The 21,657-nt window shown below is 39.4% G+C and overlaps 1 protein-coding gene across 1 annotated transcript in view; it reads right to left on the bottom strand.

The window, feature by feature from the left end:
• NEBL (nebulette) overlaps positions 1-21,657 on the bottom strand; it is a 177,916-nt gene that overhangs the window by 30,015 nt on the left and 126,244 nt on the right. Inside the window, exons 22-29 of the mRNA XM_053572933.1 lie at positions 19,983-20,075; positions 17,899-17,991; positions 15,883-15,975; positions 14,356-14,448; positions 12,532-12,636; positions 11,364-11,535; positions 8,268-8,360; positions 6,892-7,041 (exon numbers count right to left, since the gene is read on the bottom strand). Coding sequence (XP_053428908.1) covers positions 6,892-7,041; positions 8,268-8,360; positions 11,364-11,535; positions 12,532-12,636; positions 14,356-14,448; positions 15,883-15,975; positions 17,899-17,991; positions 19,983-20,075 — 892 coding nt within the window. The remainder of the gene's footprint in view (positions 1-6,891; positions 7,042-8,267; positions 8,361-11,363; positions 11,536-12,531; positions 12,637-14,355; positions 14,449-15,882; positions 15,976-17,898; positions 17,992-19,982; positions 20,076-21,657) is intronic.

Raw genomic sequence — 21,657 nt, 5'->3', positions numbered from 1 at the left:
CCTACACTCTGTCAAGGGCCATTTTTCTGCATGAAATAGTCCTCTCCCATTTCTCTAGCTGGCTTATTCTAATCCTGTACAATTCTCCATCACAATGCTTTCCTGAGCCCAGTGGTTGGGTACAGCTGGTTCACCCACCTCAATGTGAGCTTTTTGAAGACAATAACTGTATCTCTTATTTTTATGTTTCCAGTATCTCACACATATGGAAGATACTAGATAGATGTTTGGGGGGATGAACAGGAGGAGTAGCTGTGGGTACCAGTAAAACACCAGGGCAGCTGGCTACCTACCTGGCACCTGGCCCTCTCGGCATGCTAAGGATGATATATGGACAGTCCAGACTTCTCTGAAGCACCTCTTGCAACCTAAACTCTTCTGACAACATACTACATGGAACAGGATGCTATAAGCACAGCACAGCCGAGGCAGGTTACACTGCCAGAGAATTCAGAAACCTGTTTTCACTCAGTGAAGGCAGGACTAGGTCATCCCAGTAAGATTCTTTCCTAGCAAAATGGGAAAGTTCACAAGGTCTGAAAACCAGAAATGTCTATTTTGAAAAGTGTATCTGTTTTTCATTCCCCATCCCTCCCATGTCCTTTTATGCTCCAGAGGAAGGAGAAACGCGTACAATACCCAAAGCAAAACCAAAAACCAGTTCAAACCCAGGCGGGTAAACAGCAGGTGAGATTGTAAACACATACAAGGACTCCCAATAACAGAACACTGCAAGTTAAAGGGACCCAAAGGAAGACAAAGGAGTTCCCAGAAGCAGACACATGTTGCAGGCAAGTGAACTACAGAGAAACACAAAGAGAAAACCTCATAAGGACATAAGTAAAAAACATCAGAATTATTTCCACTATAGAAATTGTGTCAAATATAAATTGAATTAATCTAATACCAAAAGACAATAGAGATCATTTTCAATAATACTATTTAAGAATCAAAGCAAAATAGGATGAAATTTAAATCAAAGTCTGTTACTGAATCAAAGGAACACAGAGATGTAGAATAAAAACCCTTTGGTAACTTAATCTATCAGAGAGAGACTGAAAGAAAGCTCATCATCATCACGTAAGAAAATGAAAATATTCGACAATCACAGCAAGATGGGAAAACAGCAGGAGAAACATACAACTAACACAATAATAAAAACTCAAAGGAGAAGGGCTTATAGGGTAATGCTCACGAGAACCAAATGTCATAGGTGAAAATGTCACACTCTTGCCTCAAGGAGATGAGCTGATTGTTTAACTCTCTGTCCTAACAATCAGAATTTCCTTTAACTCAGAAGAAGGACTTAAAACTGTGACTTGACAATCGCCTAGCCATTTAATTCATAAAGTCAAACAGACCCCCTTCAAAACATAAACACATCTTTATACTTAGAAGGAAGAGGCAGAAAAAGAGTTTATTTCAGTGTATGACACTTAACTAAGAAAATGTAAAATATGTTAGAAAGCATCTTGTTCTAGGAAGTGGTGCACCCTTCCTATTATAGGTTCCAAATCTGAGCCTAATACAGTTAGATGAGCCTCTCCAGAAGGCAGGCCATGGTTGCTGGGACTTTGGTCCAAGGTTTTGTCCTTCTGCTTGGGTATCCAGCACTGCAGGACATTACTGCCACCTCAACCACAGGGGGACAACCAAATATTAAAGGACATCTCTGGGACAGAGCATATTTTATTATATTAATTACATGCAGAGAGGAGGAATGAATTCTAGTGCTCTACAGCAGTGTTGACCATAGTTAACAATAATACACAGTTTCAAATAGCTCCAAAGAGGATACTGAATGGTTCACACAAAGAAATGGTAAATGTGGGCGGCGCCTGTGGCTCAGCGGGTAGGGCGCCGGTCCCACATGCCAGAGGTGGCGGGTTCAAACCCAGCCCTGACCAAATTAAAAAAAAAAAAAAACTTAGGTAAGAAATGGTAAATGTTTGAGATGATCAATGTGCCAAACACCCCAATCTGATCACTATGTGTTATATGAACCAAAACATCATTATGGACCCCCTGAATATGTAAAGTGATATTTTTCAATTTAAAAACATTTTTAAAAGAAATCCAACCTTAATCTATTATAGCGATGGTGGTAGGAAGTTCATCATGAACCCAAAATTCTAACTATTAAAAAAAAAAAAATTAAGGAATCAACAAAATCTGGAAGAAAAAAATAGCATTTCTAAATAGTTAAGAACATTTTCTCTTTTCTTCATCTTACCCCTCACAAGTATTGTTGAAAAATTCTTTTCAATTTCCAGGATAGAATTTAAACAAATGCATATGATTGACTGTTACTGCTAAAAACACTGAAGATTTTCATCAAACGGTTGTCAACACCATAAAAGTCTCTTTCTATAAGGCCAATCAGCACCTTCTTACCACAGCCCAGCAGAGCACACATTTCAAAGGGGACCCTAAATTTCAAAGCCACCAAGGAGTCATTGATACGAGGGGGGAAAAAAAATCCCATACTACGAATGTTTCCACTTTAGGTTGTGTTTTTTAGCTATGCTTTAATGTCATTGAAACATATCAAAAGATCATTGAAAATGTAAGAATTTTCTTGAAAGCCTCCCACAAGAGAATTGCATTTTATAGAAATAATTGTACCTACGTATATGTAGATATGTGATCTCCGTTTTTTAAATGTTAGTTGGGCTATTTCATTTCTTCAGCAAATATGCGTGAAGTGCTTATTTTAAGAGCTGGAGATACAGTCAGCAAAAGAGTTAATATCCCTGCATCAACAAATCAATACAGTATACAGATGCTAGGAAGAAAAAAAAAAAAAGCAGGGTAGGTGAAAGGACAGCCAGTGAGACAAAGGAAGCTATGTTACCTGTGGTAGGTAGAGAGGTCTCCCTGATAAAGGGTGATCTGAACAGAAACATTCGAAAAAAGGACACGAGGCAAGCAAATATATTATAAGGTGGGGAGAATGTTTTGAGCACTTTAAACAGTAAGTGCAAAGGCCCTGGGGGGAGCTTTCTTGGAAAGCTTGAGTAAAGCAAGGGGAGTGAATGGGCATACCGGAAATGGTAGGAAATGAGTTCAGAGCAGTAGCCAGACTCCAAGATTAGACACAAGACTCGTGTGCAAGAGTGAGGATTTGGGTTACACTCAGAATGAAATGGTAGAAGGCTGACATGATCTGATTGAGGTTTCAAGAAGATCACTCCAGCTGCCAGGTAGAAAACAACCAGGGAAGGGGGTGAATGGGGCACGGGTGACCAGGATAAAAGCAGGGACATGAGTGAGCAGGGGATCGTGACAACTGTCCACATGGGAGGTGGCAGCAGTGAAGGTGGGTATGAGCAGTCAGACTCTGGACATTTTTGTCCTGGTAGAGCTGACAAGATGTCCCAAGGGATCGCATATGGATGTGAGTAAAAGCCAAGAGTTGAGGATGACTCCAGAGGGTTTGATGTCAGCACCCGGGAAGCCGCAGCTGCCACTTAGCAAATGGGAAACCCAGGAAAGGAGATTTCTGGAAAGAAAGGAGGGAGTGGGAAAGTAGTCTTAAATTTACTTGGTTTAATCTGTCACTGATCATTTGATATGAGGTACCAACTGGTAGACTGTGCTTTGCTTCACTTACATAAAACTAGCACATTCCCATGTACCCTTAAATCTTTTCACAGTAGCATAGATACTTTGTGGATACACCATTACTCGTGTTTATATTACAAAATGTCTGGGTTCACCTCTCCTTTTGCTTTGTACCTCAATATTTATTTTCTAAAATAGGGTATGTCCCTAAAGACAGATCATCTTGGCTGTAAAATAGGTGCTTGAGAATGACAGAAGTTTATAAATGACTCCAAAGAATCAACTTTTTTCATACAAGGCCTTATTTGAGTCACTGAGCCATTTCTGCCTGCCAAAAATCCCCCATCACCTTCCATGGAGCCTAAAATTTCCCCATTTAAAAATTTATTTTTAATTACTCCCTCATTATGTGTTACTTATATTCTAGTACAGATGTGAGAGTATTTATCTATACCTTATTCCAATGAAGATATTTTCTCATTCCGTTTGGCTTACAATGGGGTCCTTTTGCTCAAAATAATCAGAAGAAAAGGAAGGAACGTAGGCTTGAGAAGAGGAAGGTGATAAAGTAATGGCAGATGTTCAATGGAGGCGCCAAGGAGGCAGTTAAGGTTCAGAGAAGGCTGCAATGAACATCGACGTGGAAGTCATCAGCTGAGTCAATGATTAGGGTTTTGTAGCTTTGCAGGGGAGAACGCAATGAGACGGGGGTCCCGGCAGAGTGTGCTGGCACAGGAGGAGGGGAGGCCTCCCTAAGCGAGGTCTCCTATTCTTCATCTCTACACAGAATTATCTGAGACCTAATTACAGACATGGGTGACAACTTGCAAACTGATCTCCAGTGCAGCCGTCTGCACCCTAATCGCCTACTTAATGCCTCCATGGGAACATCTCAATGACGCACCATGGCTATGCTCCGTCCTGGGTAACTTCCATCAGCATCTCATCCGAGCGAAAACATCCCTTCCCTGCAGAAGGCTCCCCTGACGCTGAGGACTGCCCAGATGGCTCTGCTATTGCAGCTCCCATTGTGTCCTCTCACAACGCTGACCCTGTTCATGATAACGTGTTGTCTGTGTCAGTCTCTGCTGAATACCACGGTCCCCCTCAAGACCCTAAGCCCCTTCCGAAGGATGCGTGTCTCTTTTGCTCACTGCTGTGTGTACTGCCAGATCCAAGCTCCCGGCTGGTGCACAAAGAGCATTCAATAAACTTTTGGTGAATAAATGAATGGACGCCATGCTGGTGTGCGCAGACAGGAAGTAACGGGTCATTCATGAAGTAACAGGCCTCTGGAGCACCTTGCATGTGGGAGAGACATCAACTCCAATATGCTGAACTGAGTAATGATAGATAAACTTGATCAAAATTAGTTCTGGTATTTGCTTTGGGTTTTATTCATCTCATCAAGCATCAACATTATTTTGTACCTCCAGAACCACAGAGGGCACTGAAGGGAGCAATCAGTAACCCTAGGACCAAAAAAATTAGGAAGTTACCAAACCCACATCTCCTCATATGTATTTTATCTACAATAAAACAAAACTAGTTTGTAATTATCTCATTAGACTTATAGAGAAAGGAGACGCTTTAAAACTTTCTACCAAGCTAAGGCTAGTCTGGATTTATAATTCAAGATGCATGGAACAGAATTGATTTTATTCTCATTCGTGTTTTATTGTAAAGAATTTTTTTCAAAAAACCCAATCAAACAATTACAAAAGCTTTCATAATTTCATCATGGCCTTAGTCACACATTACTTTTTTAGTCAAAGGTGTTAAGTTGCTCAGCCTCCTAATTTCGTGCCTTCAAGATTTCAGCAATGTGATGTTTGTGGCTGACCTTTTTTCCCCATATACTTCAGTCCTCCCTCCTCCCCATGTCACTAAAATGCAACTCCATCGGGGAGGCACACCACTTTAGACTTAACCTTTTGTAACAGCTTTATAAGCAAGATTAGTTTAATATCCTGAAGAAATTCACTCAAAATGCTAGACCTAATCCATCCATCTAGATACGAAAACCAGAAAAAGGTACAGGAAAAGGGATGGATATAAAATAGAAGATTACTTGGGGAGAGGGGAGGAGGGAGGAAGATGGGGGGGTCACGGTGTACAGCACACCTTGGCGGGGGAGTGAGTCGGGGGCGGGACACAGAACAGGGACTTTAGCTAACAAATGCAATCTGTGTAACCTAATTCTTTGTACCCTCAATGAATCCCAAACAATTAAAAAAAATAAAATGTTCTTAGAAAATTGTTATGCATGGCAGCAAAAGACCAAAAAAAATAGAAGATTATTAACAATCAACTATATTTTCCATTAAAAAAAAATCTTCTCATGTCCCAAGTATTAAACCTAATAATATCTTTTTGACAATATTCAGCTCTGCAAATTATATCAACATTTAAACAGACACAAACTCACTGCAACCTGTTAGCCACTCTAACATGACTGTAAGATCGGTTTCTTTTTCCTTAATGGAAATTAGATACAAACTATACAGAACTCAAGTTTCCACCATGACTGTGTATATCACATACTTAGGTCACTATGAAAGTTTTGAAACAGACTGTGCTATGGTCCATTATTTCATGTCCAAGAAACACAGTCCACAGCATCCCTTCTAATTCACCATGCGAGGTTCAACTTGCTCAGCTTATCAGTATTGCTGGGAGCATCACTTTCTCTCCATGTGGATTTTATGTTTCTTTCCTTCTTTCTTTTTTTTGAGGGAAAGTCTCACTTTCTTGCCCCCAGTAGCGTTCCATGGCGTCATAGCTCAAATTCCTAGGCTCAAGCAATCCTCTGGACTCAGCCTCCCAACTAGCTGGGACTACAGGCACCTGCCACAACACCTGGCTATTTTTAGAGACGATGTCTCACTCTTGCTCAGGCTGGTCTTAAACCTGTGACCTCAGGCAATCCACCCACTTTGGCCTCCCAGAGTGCTGGGAGCACAGGCATGAGCCACAACGCCAACCCTGATTTTTATGTTTCTTGATTTATGTGTATCTCAAAATATCTCTCCAATAAAGGCCCACATATAACCCCTGTAAAACAGATTCCCCTAGCAAATCAAGACTGTTTTGTCATTACAGATCCATTTGCAGTGATAGTAGTGAAGACAGGAAAAAAAAAACATGCAAAAATGCAAATTAGTAGGTTTTTCTTAAGGAACTACTTAGCTTTCTAAACCTAATTTTAAATTCTGAAATACACACAGGCTAGATGTTTGTGCAAAGGTGAGGAAAATGTCAAAGGCACTCTTGTGACACATTTAAAAAAGGAATCAGTTTTCTTCGTAAGTGGTTCCTCTTTGATACCTCCTTCATCAGATGGCCTGGTTACCTCACTGCAGCCTGAAAAACTAGGGTAAATCTCAGAGATCTCTGACTTGTCGTCTCCCAGACCTGCCCCAAAAGTGCTGCTGGAGTGAGAGCGAGACCGCTGTCTCCTATAGTGACTTGCCTTTTCTAAATCGGAAGGAAAATAATAATACTTGTGATTAAGTGACTCAAAAAACAAAAGAAACAAAAAATTACTTAAAATCTTAACAGGTAAGAAAAACAATCTTTTAGTAAATAATAGTCCCAAATATCAGCCCTTCTAAGTTTGTAGTCACCTCTTCCCAAACTTCAGCATTCATTACATCAACGACATCAACAGCTTAAGTCATTTATGCTCATTTTAAATCTAGATTTTAAAGGAGCGATGAGCAATGAGAAATTGACAAGAACTAAGAAAAAATAGTCAAACTAATACTTTTCCATTAAATGTAACACCTGGCTATAAATAATTCATTTCAAGTATCACCAGGTATGTAGAATTTGTTGCCTTTCCTTTATTTTTAGAAAATTATATGTTGGCCTCACTATATGGATCAAATTGACTATAAAAATACCAAATCCCTATTTTGTCTTAGGTATTCGGTTTCATTTAACATCAACAATTAAATAGAGAGTAGAAATCAGAAAGCAAAGCAAGACCTCAATAATATATCTGTTTATATTATTTAAAATAACTGTGTACTGCCAAAAATATTCTGAAATGTAAAATCGAGCTATCACGATACCCAAACCATTTTTTTGCTTTTCATTATAAACATGCAGCCGAAGTTAGAAGTCAAATAACCTTCCTATATTCATTTTACATTACATAAAAATTCAGAAATCAATTCTAAGAATACTTGAAAGTTTATTTTCAGACATTTACAATGCTCTACAAGAAGTCTTTCTACTCTCCTATACAGGGCGGACAAAAAGTTTGAGTGCAATTTAATATGTTAAACTATTTTAAATGGCACATGAACTTTATGTCCACCCTCTACATATAGTTCCTTAAAAATCTACCTTTAAAATATTGTAACAGTGTATTTCATGAAACAAATCTTTTTTGCCTCGGCAGTTTATTGCAATACAAATGATTGCATTCATAAACCTAGAAAGTCTATAAAATCTTATTTGCTAATAAAAAGATTTTTTAATGAATTCACGGCAAACTAATCTAGGATACATTAAAAATTCTTTTTGCAAGTTTCATTTTCATAAATGATTTAATGATATTAAATCACGGCACTTCTTTGGTTTCTCAGTTTCTCAACTTTAAAAGTACATTGCAAAGTCGCCGTAATGAACCTCTAGTGCAGCTTCACTTTCAGCACAAAACCACAACAGGCAGAAACTCAGAACGTTAGCAGTACCGGAAAGCATACGCAGACTTCTAGACTGAATATTGTCTTCCAAGGGGTCAAGGTCGAAGATGGAGCCAGGATCTGTGCGCCAAACTTTGAGGTCTTTTTACCAAAAGGGAGAAATCAACACATTAAGAAGGAATTAAAAAAAAAAGCCAGCACCAAAAAAGTCAAGCAAAAGCCTTGAAAGGAATATATGTAAAAAGCATGCATTTAACAAGTGAACCCACTGTTCTACAGACTTCAGAGGAAATCAAAAAGACAATCACTTTCACAAGTATCTATTAGGATAATTTATAATCGAATTGAACTTGCCTGACCTATTCTTTATAGAACTGCCCTGTCTGGCCTTGCTGAGGTACCTGAGACTCACCCCCCACACATGTGCACGGGGGCACCTCTGAAACTCCAATCTCTCTTCTCTCCACATGTTGAAACAGGCAAATGTTTGATTAAAGCTCCTTATGAAGGACATGTGAGCAATGCAGACATGTGAGTAACTCCTGGGAAATGACTGAGAGGTTTTTGTTTAAAAAAAAAAGGCAAAACAATCATAAAACTTCTCTCCCTGTAACAGAAACAGATATTTGAAACGTAGGGAAGTGGCAAGCCCAGTTTTCATTCTGAGTCTGTGAGTACAAGCAAATGAACATGAGACATTTATTTGAAAAGTCTTGTAGGCCAGGCACCCAGCAAAGGAACAGCAAGGCACGGAAAGACCGGTAAGACGAGCCCCCTGCTCCCGGTGGACCCCGAAGGTCAGTGATCAGCCTGTGCAAAACAAGTTATCCTCCTCCTACTTTGGTTGGGGGCAAAATCCAATCTCACAACTTCCAAGTTTATAGTCTTCTCTAACTAACTGATATGAGATCCTAAAATAAGCTGCATAGTGCCGGGCCAACATCTGGAAAATGAGAACCTAGTTACGAACATGTGGCAGAGATAGAGCAGAAACAATCAATTTATAAAGTGGACGCAGAGATTGGCTTGTCTGTTTTTAATTAATATTATGTAGTGTTTCCCATGTGTCAGGCACTCCTCTCATTTATAACCTAACTCATGTAAGCTTTGTACAAAGTTGGTACTACTATTTCCATTTTATAGATGAGAAAACTGAGGCACAGAGGGATGGATTATCGTGGCCAAGTAGCAGAGCTTCCAACAAAAACAGAAACAGCACAATTTGGCTTCGTCTGAATTACTCAGAAAACGTCTAAACTTGTATTTTCAGGCCTGGTACAGAAGCTGGCCTATCAGAAACTTTAATGTTTGTTGAAAGTACTTTGTGTTTTCATGGGCAGGTCCTCAATGGGAAACAGTTTCTCTCAATAAGAAGAAAGGAATTGATTTTTGGATGGCCCAGTAAGTACATAATTTATACTTATACATCTTATATTTTTTAAAACTAATAATTTCTATCTCAAAGTTTCTGTGTATCAAATTCTGAGAGCCCAAGGTCTAGGCAGTTTCCTGGATTTTAAGTAAAGGCCTCACCATCACTCCCGGCCCTGCTCTGAGACCAGTGGGTAGTTGCACAGACTGTAGAAGCTTCATTCTAAGTGAGACAGGTCAGACCTCTGCACTGTCTTCCGAGATGTTAGTACGAAGCAATGAAACCCTCTAATTCAGTGTTACTTTTAATGAAAACATCACAACCCATCCATCCAACTTAATGTGATCCTTTTTTTTTTTTTTTTTTTTTTTTGCAGTTTTTGGCCGGGGCTGGGTTTGAACCTGCCACCTCCAGCATATGGGGCTGGCGCCCTACTCCTTTGAGCCACAGGTGCTGCCCAATGTGACCCTTTTAAGTAATCAACTTGGGCAAGATCACCAAAGCTATGGATTGCCTACCAATTATGTTTGGAATCCTTCTGTGGAAAATACTTTCAGAGTCAGTACAGTATAATCACCCAAGTCACGTAGTGCCCTGACTTTGGTAGCCTTATTTTGTACTAAGATATTACCCTGTCAAATATATGCTTCCCTCGGCTAACTCACCTCTGAATGGACTTTCACAGATACTAGAAAACAAGCTCTTATTTTTAAAGATGAAGACAATCTAACACTGAGATTATGGAGAGGCATATGCTACAGTGATCAAAAAAATTCTTTGAGCTACCTAATTGGACTATGTAATTCACAGGCTAATTGCTCTGAAGGAGACAATAACTTTCCTTCCTAGCCCTCCACTACAGGATGATCTTTGCTGGTATCTTAGCCCTCATTCAACAAATATCCTCCTAGTAAGAATGAGATAGCAGGAAGAGAAGGCTGCTCTCTTAATTATGAGACTCTCAGATGGCTTCAGTTACCCCAGTTCAGAAGTAATATTCAAGAAATATGAGCTGTTGGTATTATGGGATACCATCCAAGTCCTCCTAGCACCTCTGCTTTGTGATGAAAGAGCCTACATGTGATGTAGGGCCTACATGTGATGTAGTTATTTCTGTCACTCGAGCACACGGTATCTACAGGATGACACACTGATTAAGAACACATTCTAACAGAAGACAAAATAATCATTCAACCTTTGTCATCCCCCGTACCTGGACTGCTTCTTTGTTCAACAACTAGGAACATTATTATTATTTTTTTTTTTTTGAGACAGAATCCCTCTCTGTTGCCTTAGGTAGAGTGCCACTCCAACTCCTGGACTCAATCAATCCTCTTGCCTCAGTCTCCCAAGTAGCTGGGACTACAGACACCCGCCATAATACCTGGCTAGTTTTTTCTATTTTTAGTAGAAACAGGGTCTCACTCTTGCTCAGGCTGGTCTTGAACTCCTGACCTCAGGCAATCCACCTGCCTTGACCTCCCAGAGGGCTAGGATGACTGGTGTGAGCCACCATCCCTGGCCAGGAACACTCTTAAGACCAGAAAGCTATTAAAGACAGAGAATATCCAATAGTAGAGTCTGAGATGATATCTGGCGAATCCCATTCCATATGGTACCAGAATAACACTTTACCCATGGTCCATTTTAAATTGGGTCACTGAATCAAACATGTGATGAGAAATCAGATGAATCAGGAGGCTCATTCTAAAGCTCAAGCAAACGTAATCTTTTGGACTGTGCACACCCCTGGAGAGGGAGCGCCAGCTTACCAACAATGATGCCAGGTCTCCGGTCCATCTCCACAATGTGGGGAGGGACACCCTTGTAGGCGGCGTCACTGACAACCTGGGTGTTCTTCCTCACTCGCTCGGTCACAGGATCATCCACCACAGGGGTGAAGCCCCTCCCCTTTGTCTTCTCAAAATCTTCATGGTATTTTACCTGAAAAAGGAAAAACCAGATTAACTCACACTGAAATGTGCTGATTGTTTGTTACGCAGCTCAAGAAACTGTGATAAAATGACAGGTGTCACGGCACTGACTGCATCTAGATTCTGTTCTTCACATATTTATGTTTTCAACTATTTCAAAAATAATATCTGAAATGTCAGCTTCTTAGCATCAGAAATCAAGCGCTGATATTTCTATAATGTTTTAAATCATCATGGTAATCATCATCTTTTAAGTCATATACAAAACTGTATATCAATAAGAAGATGTAAAAGATAAATATTTTTAAATCCTTGTTACTTCCTAAAATACACTAAAGTAACTACAAACTTAATTTTCTATCCCTTCACCTTCAATAAACTGATATTTCCCCATAGTCAGTGAAGAAAATGCTATTATTTAAAATTTTATCAAGATAAATTACAGATAATATATATAGGATTTTTGTATATAATGACAAAAACATACATACTTCAAAACATACTTTTTTTGTTGTCTGAAATTGGGTCAGGGTTATTATCATATAACTCTGCACATTATAATAAAAACCACTGGATTGGAGACTTTTTTTTTTTTTTTTGGATTGGATACTTTCAATGGGTAAACTTTATGGTAAATTATATCTCTGGCTTTTAAAAACATACGTTTTTCACATTCTTTAAGACATGCAAACAGACCAAACTCCTTACAATTAATTGAAGCTTAGACAAATGTCTTCCACACAATGCATTTATAGTAGTCACATTAGAAATAAAAACACACCCAAAAAAGTCACTGAGAAAATTATTTTATTAGACTAAATATTTCTATTACATTTCGGTGTGATTAGAAAGTCCCCCCAATCCCAAAAAAACAAGGATGAGCCAACCACGTTTCCATGCTTTGTTAGTTATCTGGATTAACAGTGAACTGATGCCATCGGTGCACAGGTCCAGACACTCCTTAGTATGTTTTAGTCATGAGGAGGAGGATCTGGTTGTGCCCTACCATGGAAATACGATTTTGTGCTTCTTTAACATATCTCAGGGCAGGTGTATCTAAAATCAGACTTGGTCTACCTTTCATCTGTTTATGGCTCTGGGTATATTTTACCTGCAAAGCAAATGGACACACTTATAATAAGATATTACATAATAAAATAAATAATATAAATAAAAAAATTACATAACATTTTAAAGATTTGCCAAAATAGTGAAATATAGCCTGCATACTCAAAATTATTTCCCAGGTAACTTCTTCAGTGAATTACATTTTGTTCTAGAATAGTGACCTAAAATTTTACTCTCAAAAATCTCCTTCAAAGGTGATTAATAAAATACCCTAAATTAATCAACTAAAAACAAATTTGTGAGGGATCAATGGTCACTAGAATGTAGTCAGTAAGACCGGTTATAAAATGTCTAAGAGGGAAAATTCCAAAGTAAATAGAACTCAAATTTATTTTGTTTCTAAACTCCCCCGTTTCCTATCTTAAGAGTATACCAGGCTACCTTCTATTTCATTCTTTCCATTTTTAAAGAATAAGAAATAATGAGGAACAAATCTAGTTTTTCTTCTAAGCAGCCAGAGCTTAAAGGTAATTTATGGTAAATACACTCGGCATCCCCGGAGAGATGTGCCACCCGCAAGCTGTAAATGATGAAACCTAAATGCTGATGGTCCAGCTCACAATTCTTCATAAAGGTGTGCTAAGAACAGGATCCGTGTTCTTGACAACCTACCATCAAAACAATGCTATTTGTAAACCTGATTATGTGCAAGATCTGGATGGCACTGGTGGAGGACGCGGCTCTGTTAGTCACCAGGTTAATAGTGAACTGATTCCATCAGTGCACAGGGCCCTGCTGTCCCTTGGAGAGGAACCTGGTTGGACCCTACCTTTGAAATATCATTTTGTGCTTCTGGTTCAATGCCATTCAGAACTGAAGCCCTGAGATTCACTAAGAGGAAGCTTACAAGGTCAGATAATTAAGTTCTCCACCTCATCCTAGAAAAAGTGCTTTGATGGGTCGACGAGGTGCCCATGGCAGGGCATAGTTTCCCAAGGGGGAGGTCTGAGGTATGTTAACACTTTTTCTAGAATGAGCTCATGAACTTAATTGTCTAGCCACCTACAATAACGGCTCTGGTGTCCATTCCACAACAGGAGGTCCAAATTGCTTTGAAGGACAGAGTAGGCACTGGCATCCATGCACAGCTTCCCAGGGAGGGCACTTGAAAGGTGGCTGCAGTGATATTCAGCAATGAGGTAGGTAGCACTTCTCCGGGGATCAGTTTGCAAACTTAATTGTCTGACCTCGTACTGTCCAAATGAGACACCAAAATGCACTATGGGACTTAAATGACTAATTAAATTCTTCATTAAATGTATTAAATGTATTTTTCCCTCTATATATCCTTACTTGGTAGTAATGACTAACTAACTTCCTATTTTGTTTTACAAAGAGCATTTAACAATCCACATTCAATGAAATACGTCAGTAAAACAAACATGCAGCAAAGACTTCACCACTCTCAAAGACACTGGCTACAACAACAAGAATCCCTGTTTAAAAAAAGATAATATAATGTATAATTAAGCTTCGACTGTAACTGTCCATCACATCTGGAAAACATGGATCTAATCAAGGATGACATAAACTTACACAGTGGTAGGTTTCAAAAGTCATCTTACATTACACATGGACCTACTGGAAAGATCACAGATATTTCTTGAAAATAAATTTTATTTTCACAAGAAAAACCAGACTGCCAGCTGGTAATAAAGGATACATCCTTTGTGATTACCCAAAACGAATGAAAATGACTTGCCGAGCTAATATTTTCTTGATTCTTCTTTACTCTTTCCATTTCAGGAGTTACACTTAAAGCAGTAGGTCTTCCTGGTTGACCTTTATAATGAACCTAGCATTTCAGGGAACAAAAAGGTAGAGTAACCATGAATCAATTCAACTAATTAAAAGTCCATACAATTTATTTTGATGTGTTAACCAAGGAAGGTAAACTACAAAAAGAGCAGATACTATCAGAGGTCAAGTCATATTAAAATGCTGGCATCTTAAGTCAATCCATGTCATTCCATCCCACTGAGATATAAATCACTGGGATGTACTCAAATACATAAGCATACCATTAATAAAGCTATAATAAGCACTAATCACAAAGGAATAGGAGATGAAATGTCTCTATGGATGTTCAAGATACTCCTGCCCATAGCCAGGGGTCCTCAAACTACGGCCCACGGGCCACATGAGGCGGTGTGATTGTATTTGTTCCTGTTTTGTTTTTTTACTTCAAAATAAGATTTGTGCAGTGTGCATAGGAATTTGTTCATAGTTGTTTTTTTTTTTTAAACTATAGTCTGGCCCTCCAACGGTCTGAGGGACAGCGAACTGGCCCCCTGTTTAAAAAGTTTGAGGATCTCTGCAAGCAATGATATTACATCATCCTGATTTCTTAGGAGTTAACTTGGGCAGAACTTTTGTGAAGATTCATGTAGACAGTTGACTATGGACATCCACTGAAAGGCCCACGGGCTTCTCGCAGCTCCGTTCCTCTTTCTGGATAACCCTGTTCCTTTCTGAAAGGAAGGCAGTCCCATCAAGTATGACTTTAAATACAATAAGAAAAGATGAGCATCTCTAAAATATAGTTGTTGGGAAAAGTATCAAACAAGAACCTGTCTTTGCTTTATAAACTGGCTGACTTTAAAGGTCTGAAGAGTAAGAGATTTCTTCGAAGGCAATAGATTTCTAAATTTCCTCTTCTGAAGAACCCAATCTATAAGTTAGTGACCTTAAAAAAAGGATTCTCTCCATGAACTGCATCTGTGAATTACATCAACAACAGGGATTGAAGAGCAGACCATGAGTTGGTGTCTAAGGAGGAACTGCCAGGCCCTTTGTCCAGTGAGCCTGAAATAGCCCTGTCCCATATGACCTATTCAGCCATGTACACTTCTTCCCAGACACTGGGGCAAAAGAAGGCTGGGAGGAAGCCCATCAACAAGACCACATGCAGGTAGAAAAGGGAATGGAAAGACTTGTAGGACCCAGATGGCAGTTGCACCTACATATATCACAGCAGGAAGACAAGATACGAGGGAGACACCACGACCTGTCAGAAAAAGACATCATCCGGCATGGCACGGAGATGCCGGGGATGGGGAATGCCAGACTCCATCCACCATAACTAAGGAAAGCTTTCCAATAAATGGTTAGTCGATCGAGAGCAGAACATGAACTCCGGGTTATGAAAATTCTGTAAATGCAACCCCTTCTTTTCCATGTTGACAACAAGGTTGGTGTCGTGAGGGAAGAGTTAGGAAGGTGACCGCACATTGCTGATGTGTTTCTGGTTCTCCTTCACCCTCTTCAGCTCTGGAGGATCGGAAATGGCAGTGGCCTGTTTCATCTCGCCTTTGTATTTTACCTGTGGAGGATAAAGAAGAATTTTAATAGGTAGCAGAACGCGCCCCACCTAAACAACCACACAGGATGAAAATAACCCTGTCTTTTTACACATTTTTCCTACGTCAGCCTTCCTATTTGTATCTATGCCTAGATTCCGATCAGGCTGACTTAGCGAGTGTGGGATGTTGGCTGTGCTATTTCAAAGTCAGACTTCCACAAATACTCAGCGGTTCAATATCAAAATTAACTGTAAATCCCATGAATAAAAGGAATGGAAATACAAGGGCTGTCTGGAAAGTATCCATCCGTGGGCTATGAAAAATCGTGTTAACAATGGCTGGATTCTTTCCAGACAGCCCTTGTGCAAGGGAACATGCTTCAAAAAGAAACACCAGAATGAAATCATTGCAAGAGAACGACAGTGAAGTTGACGACGTGGCAGCCTGGGAAGGCCTTTGACTTTCTCGAGTCCTCTCATTCCTGCCACTTCCCAGGGACATTACAAGGATAAGCAAGTCTAAGGCTGACAATCTCCACCAGAGATTTCAAAGCTATTCAAAATCACCTGTTTTGATGGAAGAAAAAGTCCATTGCTATGTTGATGTTAAAAATCCAGAAAAGGTCACAAAATAGGAAAAGTAACTATTTGGGAGGCACCTCTGAAAGGGATTTCTGAATTGTAAGAGGCCTGAGTTCAAATTCCAGCTCTGTTTTTACCAGCTGTGGGTCCCCGGCATGGCCTCTGACCTCCCCAAGACTCAGTTTCTCACCTCTACCAACCAGAGAAACGAGAAGTGCAGACTTCACGGGGCCAACACGCAGGAGAAGTGCTTCATCAATGTTAACTATTATTTGCTTTCTTCACAATGGACTACTGAACAATTGAAGGATGTTTTCCATTTTATTCATAAGGTTTCTCACCTTGATGCTATTAAGTCTTAGAACAGTCAGTGAAGCCATGTCTTTTTTCCATCTGTTCCAACAGATAATTTTTTTCTTTCCAGTTTGGCAACTGGAAGTGCTATTCTCCAGGCCCTTACCTAGATTCGCTTTTAGAGATTTATTGACTGAACTAAGAGGTCCGTGAGGACAGGACATGGGTCTTTGTGTTGTGGTGGCCAGAAAGATGCCTGCACATTGGTGCTTAATGAAAAACTCTTGAATAAACAAACAGGGCTAAGGTGTAGCAACTCAAGTCTTGAGCTTTCTGGACATACAGTTCATGCCCTTCGATATGTGAATGGGAAAAGAAGCATCCAAACACATGGGGGCATTTAAAGCTTTTGAACGGGCACATTAAAAACTATGATATGTAATATCTGGTGAACTATAAAAGGAAACAGGCTGGGAGCAGTGGCTCACACCTGTAATCCTAACACTCTAGGAAGCTGAGGCAGGTGGACTGCTTGAGCTCAGGAGTTTGAGATTAGCCTGAGCAAGAGGGAGACCTCATCTATACTAAAAATAGAAAAAGTAGCCAGGCATTGTAGTGGATACCTATAGTCCCAGCTACCTCGGATTTCTTGAGCTCAAGAGTTTGAGGTTGCCATGAGCTATCATGACACCATGGCACTCTACCCAAGGCAAAAGAGTGAGACTCTGTCTAAAAAAAAAAAAAAAAAAGCCAGGCATGGTGGCTCACACCGATAATCCTAACACTCTGCGAGGCCAAGAAGGGTGGGTTGCCTGAGCTCAGGAGTTCAAGACCAGACTGAGCTCATGACTTCGAGACAAGCCTGAGCAAGAGGGAGACCCTATCTAAAAATAACTGGGCACTGTAGCAGGTGCCTATAATCCCAGTTATTCAGGATGCTGAGGCAAGAGGATGATTTGAGCCCAAGAGTTGGAGGTCACTGTGAGCTATGACACAACACCACTCTACTGAGGGTGACAAAGTGAGACTCTGTCTCAAAAAATAAATAAATAAACAGAAACAACTTACCACACTCAGCTGCTCCTGGCTCCTCCTCACTCTCTCTATCTCTGGGGTCATGCTTACCGGAGTGGCCTTGTAGTTTTGCTCTTTATACTGGAGCTGGGTGGTAAGATGCAAAGACAGTTTGGGATTATGAGGAATAAAGATGTCCTAAAGCACTGGCACAAATTAAAGGAAATGTCACATGGCTACAGAATGTGCATTAGTAAAATCTTCATTAGGATTTGATAGAGAAACATGAATTGCTAACAGACCTCATCTTCCTAGCGACCCCAGTCTCTAATCTTTGCTTTGTCAAATGTCTGAAGTTAGACCTCTCATTGTTATGCTTCGGGTAGTATTATTTATTAGTGGCCTCTCCGATCATTATCGGTAATAATGAATTATCCCTTCTGTGAGTTCATTTATTTATAGCACTAAAGCAATGTTTATCAAATTACTATTCCATATTAAAAAATAGTAATTCTGCGTTCTTATTGCAAAAGAAGGTCAAATCCTACACTTGCTCTTTAGTGACAGGCTATCTCTATATAACCTATACCCTCCTTCCTTCTCTGCGAAGTTCTAACCCTGGAAGCCCTGACTCTGAACCAGGTACTATAGAAATTCCAGACTTATTGCATAGAAGTGTTCTCTCATAGCTAGGATATCAGAATCCTTTGTTTGTGGTCAGCCTTCCCAGAAACTTTACAACACACCAAGAAATAAGTGAATATCAACGCGGAAGAATAGAATGGCAAGGCCATCAATTTAATTTTTGACAGGCAAAAGTTAAGCTTTTAGACAACGGTTTAGTCAGATTCTTGCAACTGGGATGACTGAGTTAACAGGAAGAAAGTTTCCGTTTACTCTCTACTGATGGCAAGATTCAAGGAAAGATCACTCTGGATAAAGCTCAAAGGGGGGAAATCTGAATAACAGACTGGTATTACCGATATAGAGAAACTATTACAGACAATTTCCAGTGGATATAAGTTTGGGGCCAAAAATTTGCTGGGGAGAATTTTCATGGCATCCATTCATCCACTCACAAACATGCTATGTGCTAACAGGCAGTAGCTGTTTAAAGGCTTAATTCCCACTTAGAGACACCACTTTCCATATGCCGCAGCAGATAAATACTATAATTAGGACCTATGTTATTACAGTATTACTTTTCACTAAATAAAACTATTAGTTTTAATGTTATTTCAAGAAAGTGTTATGTTTCTACCATAGATTGAAGACTAGTAGCCCTAATAACCCTTCTTTAAAAAGAAGGTAAACATTAAAACGATTTAATCATGAGTCATTGATGGACCACTCACAAAATTTTTGAATGCCACATGGTACCTGAACCGCACTTTGGGGAGACCATAGGACTCCCTAATGCTTCTACACCAGCAGTATCCCAACTGTCCTCCCCACCATCATCTCCCACCATCTTTTACCCCAAGTACTTAATACTCTAAAACTTCTCCTTTCTGAACAGGCCTGTGATCCTGAACATTCTTGGTTTGCTCTGCCAGGAATACCCTTCCTCACAAAATCCACCCACACCTTGACTAATTCTTCAAGATCTAATTCTAACATCTGTCCTTCCCCAGAGGCTATTCCTTTCTCCCACTGAATCACCTTCCTTCTCTGTATCACCCCAGCACTTTGCAAGGGATATTATTGCTTGTGGTTAAATGAGATAAAAGATGCAAAGTACTCAGAAAGCATTGTAAGCACCCAACAAGTATTAGTTATTGTTATAGCACTTAATTCAAAATAGTTACATAGTCCTGTGTCTGGTTCCCCTAGTGATCTTGAGAATATTCACGGCCCCTCAGCTTAGGGTATGTCTTACTCATCTTTGAAATCCCCCAAGAACAAGAACAGAGTGACTTTCAATAACACATTTCCTTGATAAACTAAGGTACACAAAGCATTGGGCCAGGTGTATTGGAGGATATAAAATTGTGTGAAATGTTATCTTCACTTTTAAGGAACTGACCTTGCAATGGTATTCACTGGAGTGGGATTTTACCTGTACAGGCATTATACCCTTATTATACATTGGTACCCAATAAAATAGAAAAAAAAAATACTTAAGGAAATATGATCACATTGCTGATGTTCTTCTGGTTTTCTTTCACTCTCTTTAGCTCTGGAGGATCAGAAATGGCTATTGCCTGTTGAATCTCCTCTTTGTATTTCACCTACAGAATTTATAAGAATATAGTGTTAATTTCATTTTACACAGGGCTTAAAAATAGTTAACAATTCTTCCTTTGTAACTATTGCATAATTGATTTTTTGTAATTCCAACACTACTTTTCCTTCACTAGGAACACAATTTTTTTTATTTTAGCTAACATTTTCAGGATTCCTTCATCCCAAAGTATAAATAAGATCTTATCTATTCACCTATCCACCACTGAAAAAGTTTTTGAATTAAAATAAGCAAGTATTGTTTACTGAAAATAAATTTTATCATTAGGCAGAAGCATGAAGAAATCTTGGAAATTATCTTAAATAACAGATAGAATAACTTACGATTTGCTATCCAAAATACCAGTTTCTATCTATTAATGAGGTAATTAAAACTTAACATGTATTTAAAGGCAACAGTTAAATTGCTTCTATCACACAGTCTTGGGAACACTGCTTGTCTGAGTGAGTACACACATATAATTTAGAATTAGAGAAAAAATAAAGGGACCCCTAAAAGAAGAGATAAAAGAAGGCAGAGAAAAATGTAGACATATAGAGCACTGAGCCCTGATCACTACGGGACGGGTCAGGGCCGAAAGTCAGGAGGCGTCTCCTACCCACACAATCATGCTATGAAAAGCCCACCTTTATCCTAGCAGACACCTCTTATAAGGTCTCCATTCAAATGTACTTAGAAGAAAATCCACCAGGCGAATGGTAATCCCAGCACACAGTTTTACGTGGGACAAGAAACAGATCTTTGAAGTTAACAAAATAATTAGCGATACTATCACTTCAGGTGGTATTTTACTACGTCTATCTAAAATTCACGAAGATTGGATTTAAGAAAAAGGACACACACAGATGTACGTATATGGAAGCAGAGGCTGTATTTCAGAGACCTGTGTTGAAATTCTGCAAAGACCTAAATCGACACAAAACATGTTTCAAAAATTGCTTGATAATGCTTAAAATGATTATGGCTGAAATCCAGGCTGACGGTCATCAAGAAACAGTAGCTCACACATCATCTACGCCGTAGTGTCTGTGGATTCAATATGTGCAACCATGCCGATAGTAGTCCGTACCCAAAACAGTTAAATGGAAAGTTCGCAGAGAAAGGCTATACCTCTAAATAAAATTCAAAAATAGTTCTTAACACAGAGAGCTAATAGCTAAAAGGCTTGTACTGTGGAGGTGGAAAATGTCGAGATCTTTAAATGTTAGAGAGTCATATCTCGGTTTGACAGATCTAGCTAATCTTGAAAGGGCAACTTTCCATTTGAATACTAAGCAAGAGTTTACGGCCCAACCTCAAGGCGATTACGGAACTGTGTATTTGCTGTTTGCTAGAAGAGACTGTGGGATGCGGGGGAAAAGAAATGTTATCGGTTCCACTGTGTGTGATTTTCCTCAGGTGAGAAGCTAAACATGATGAAAAATGAACATTTTTGTTTTTCATATGACTCTAAACTCATCAAAATGGCACAGTCATGTCACTGTAAGCACAGAATTGTGCACTATAGAACATTTGTAATATTATATCACAGTACACTGATGGGTATATTTCAAATAGCATCGTTCTCG

This window comes from Nycticebus coucang, chromosome 20, assembly GCF_027406575.1.
Source record: "Nycticebus coucang isolate mNycCou1 chromosome 20, mNycCou1.pri, whole genome shotgun sequence".
Classification (NCBI taxonomy): Eukaryota; Metazoa; Chordata; class Mammalia; order Primates; family Lorisidae; genus Nycticebus; species Nycticebus coucang.
Note: the sequence above shows the minus strand (reverse complement) of the source record. Positions and strands in the feature narration are given on the sequence as shown.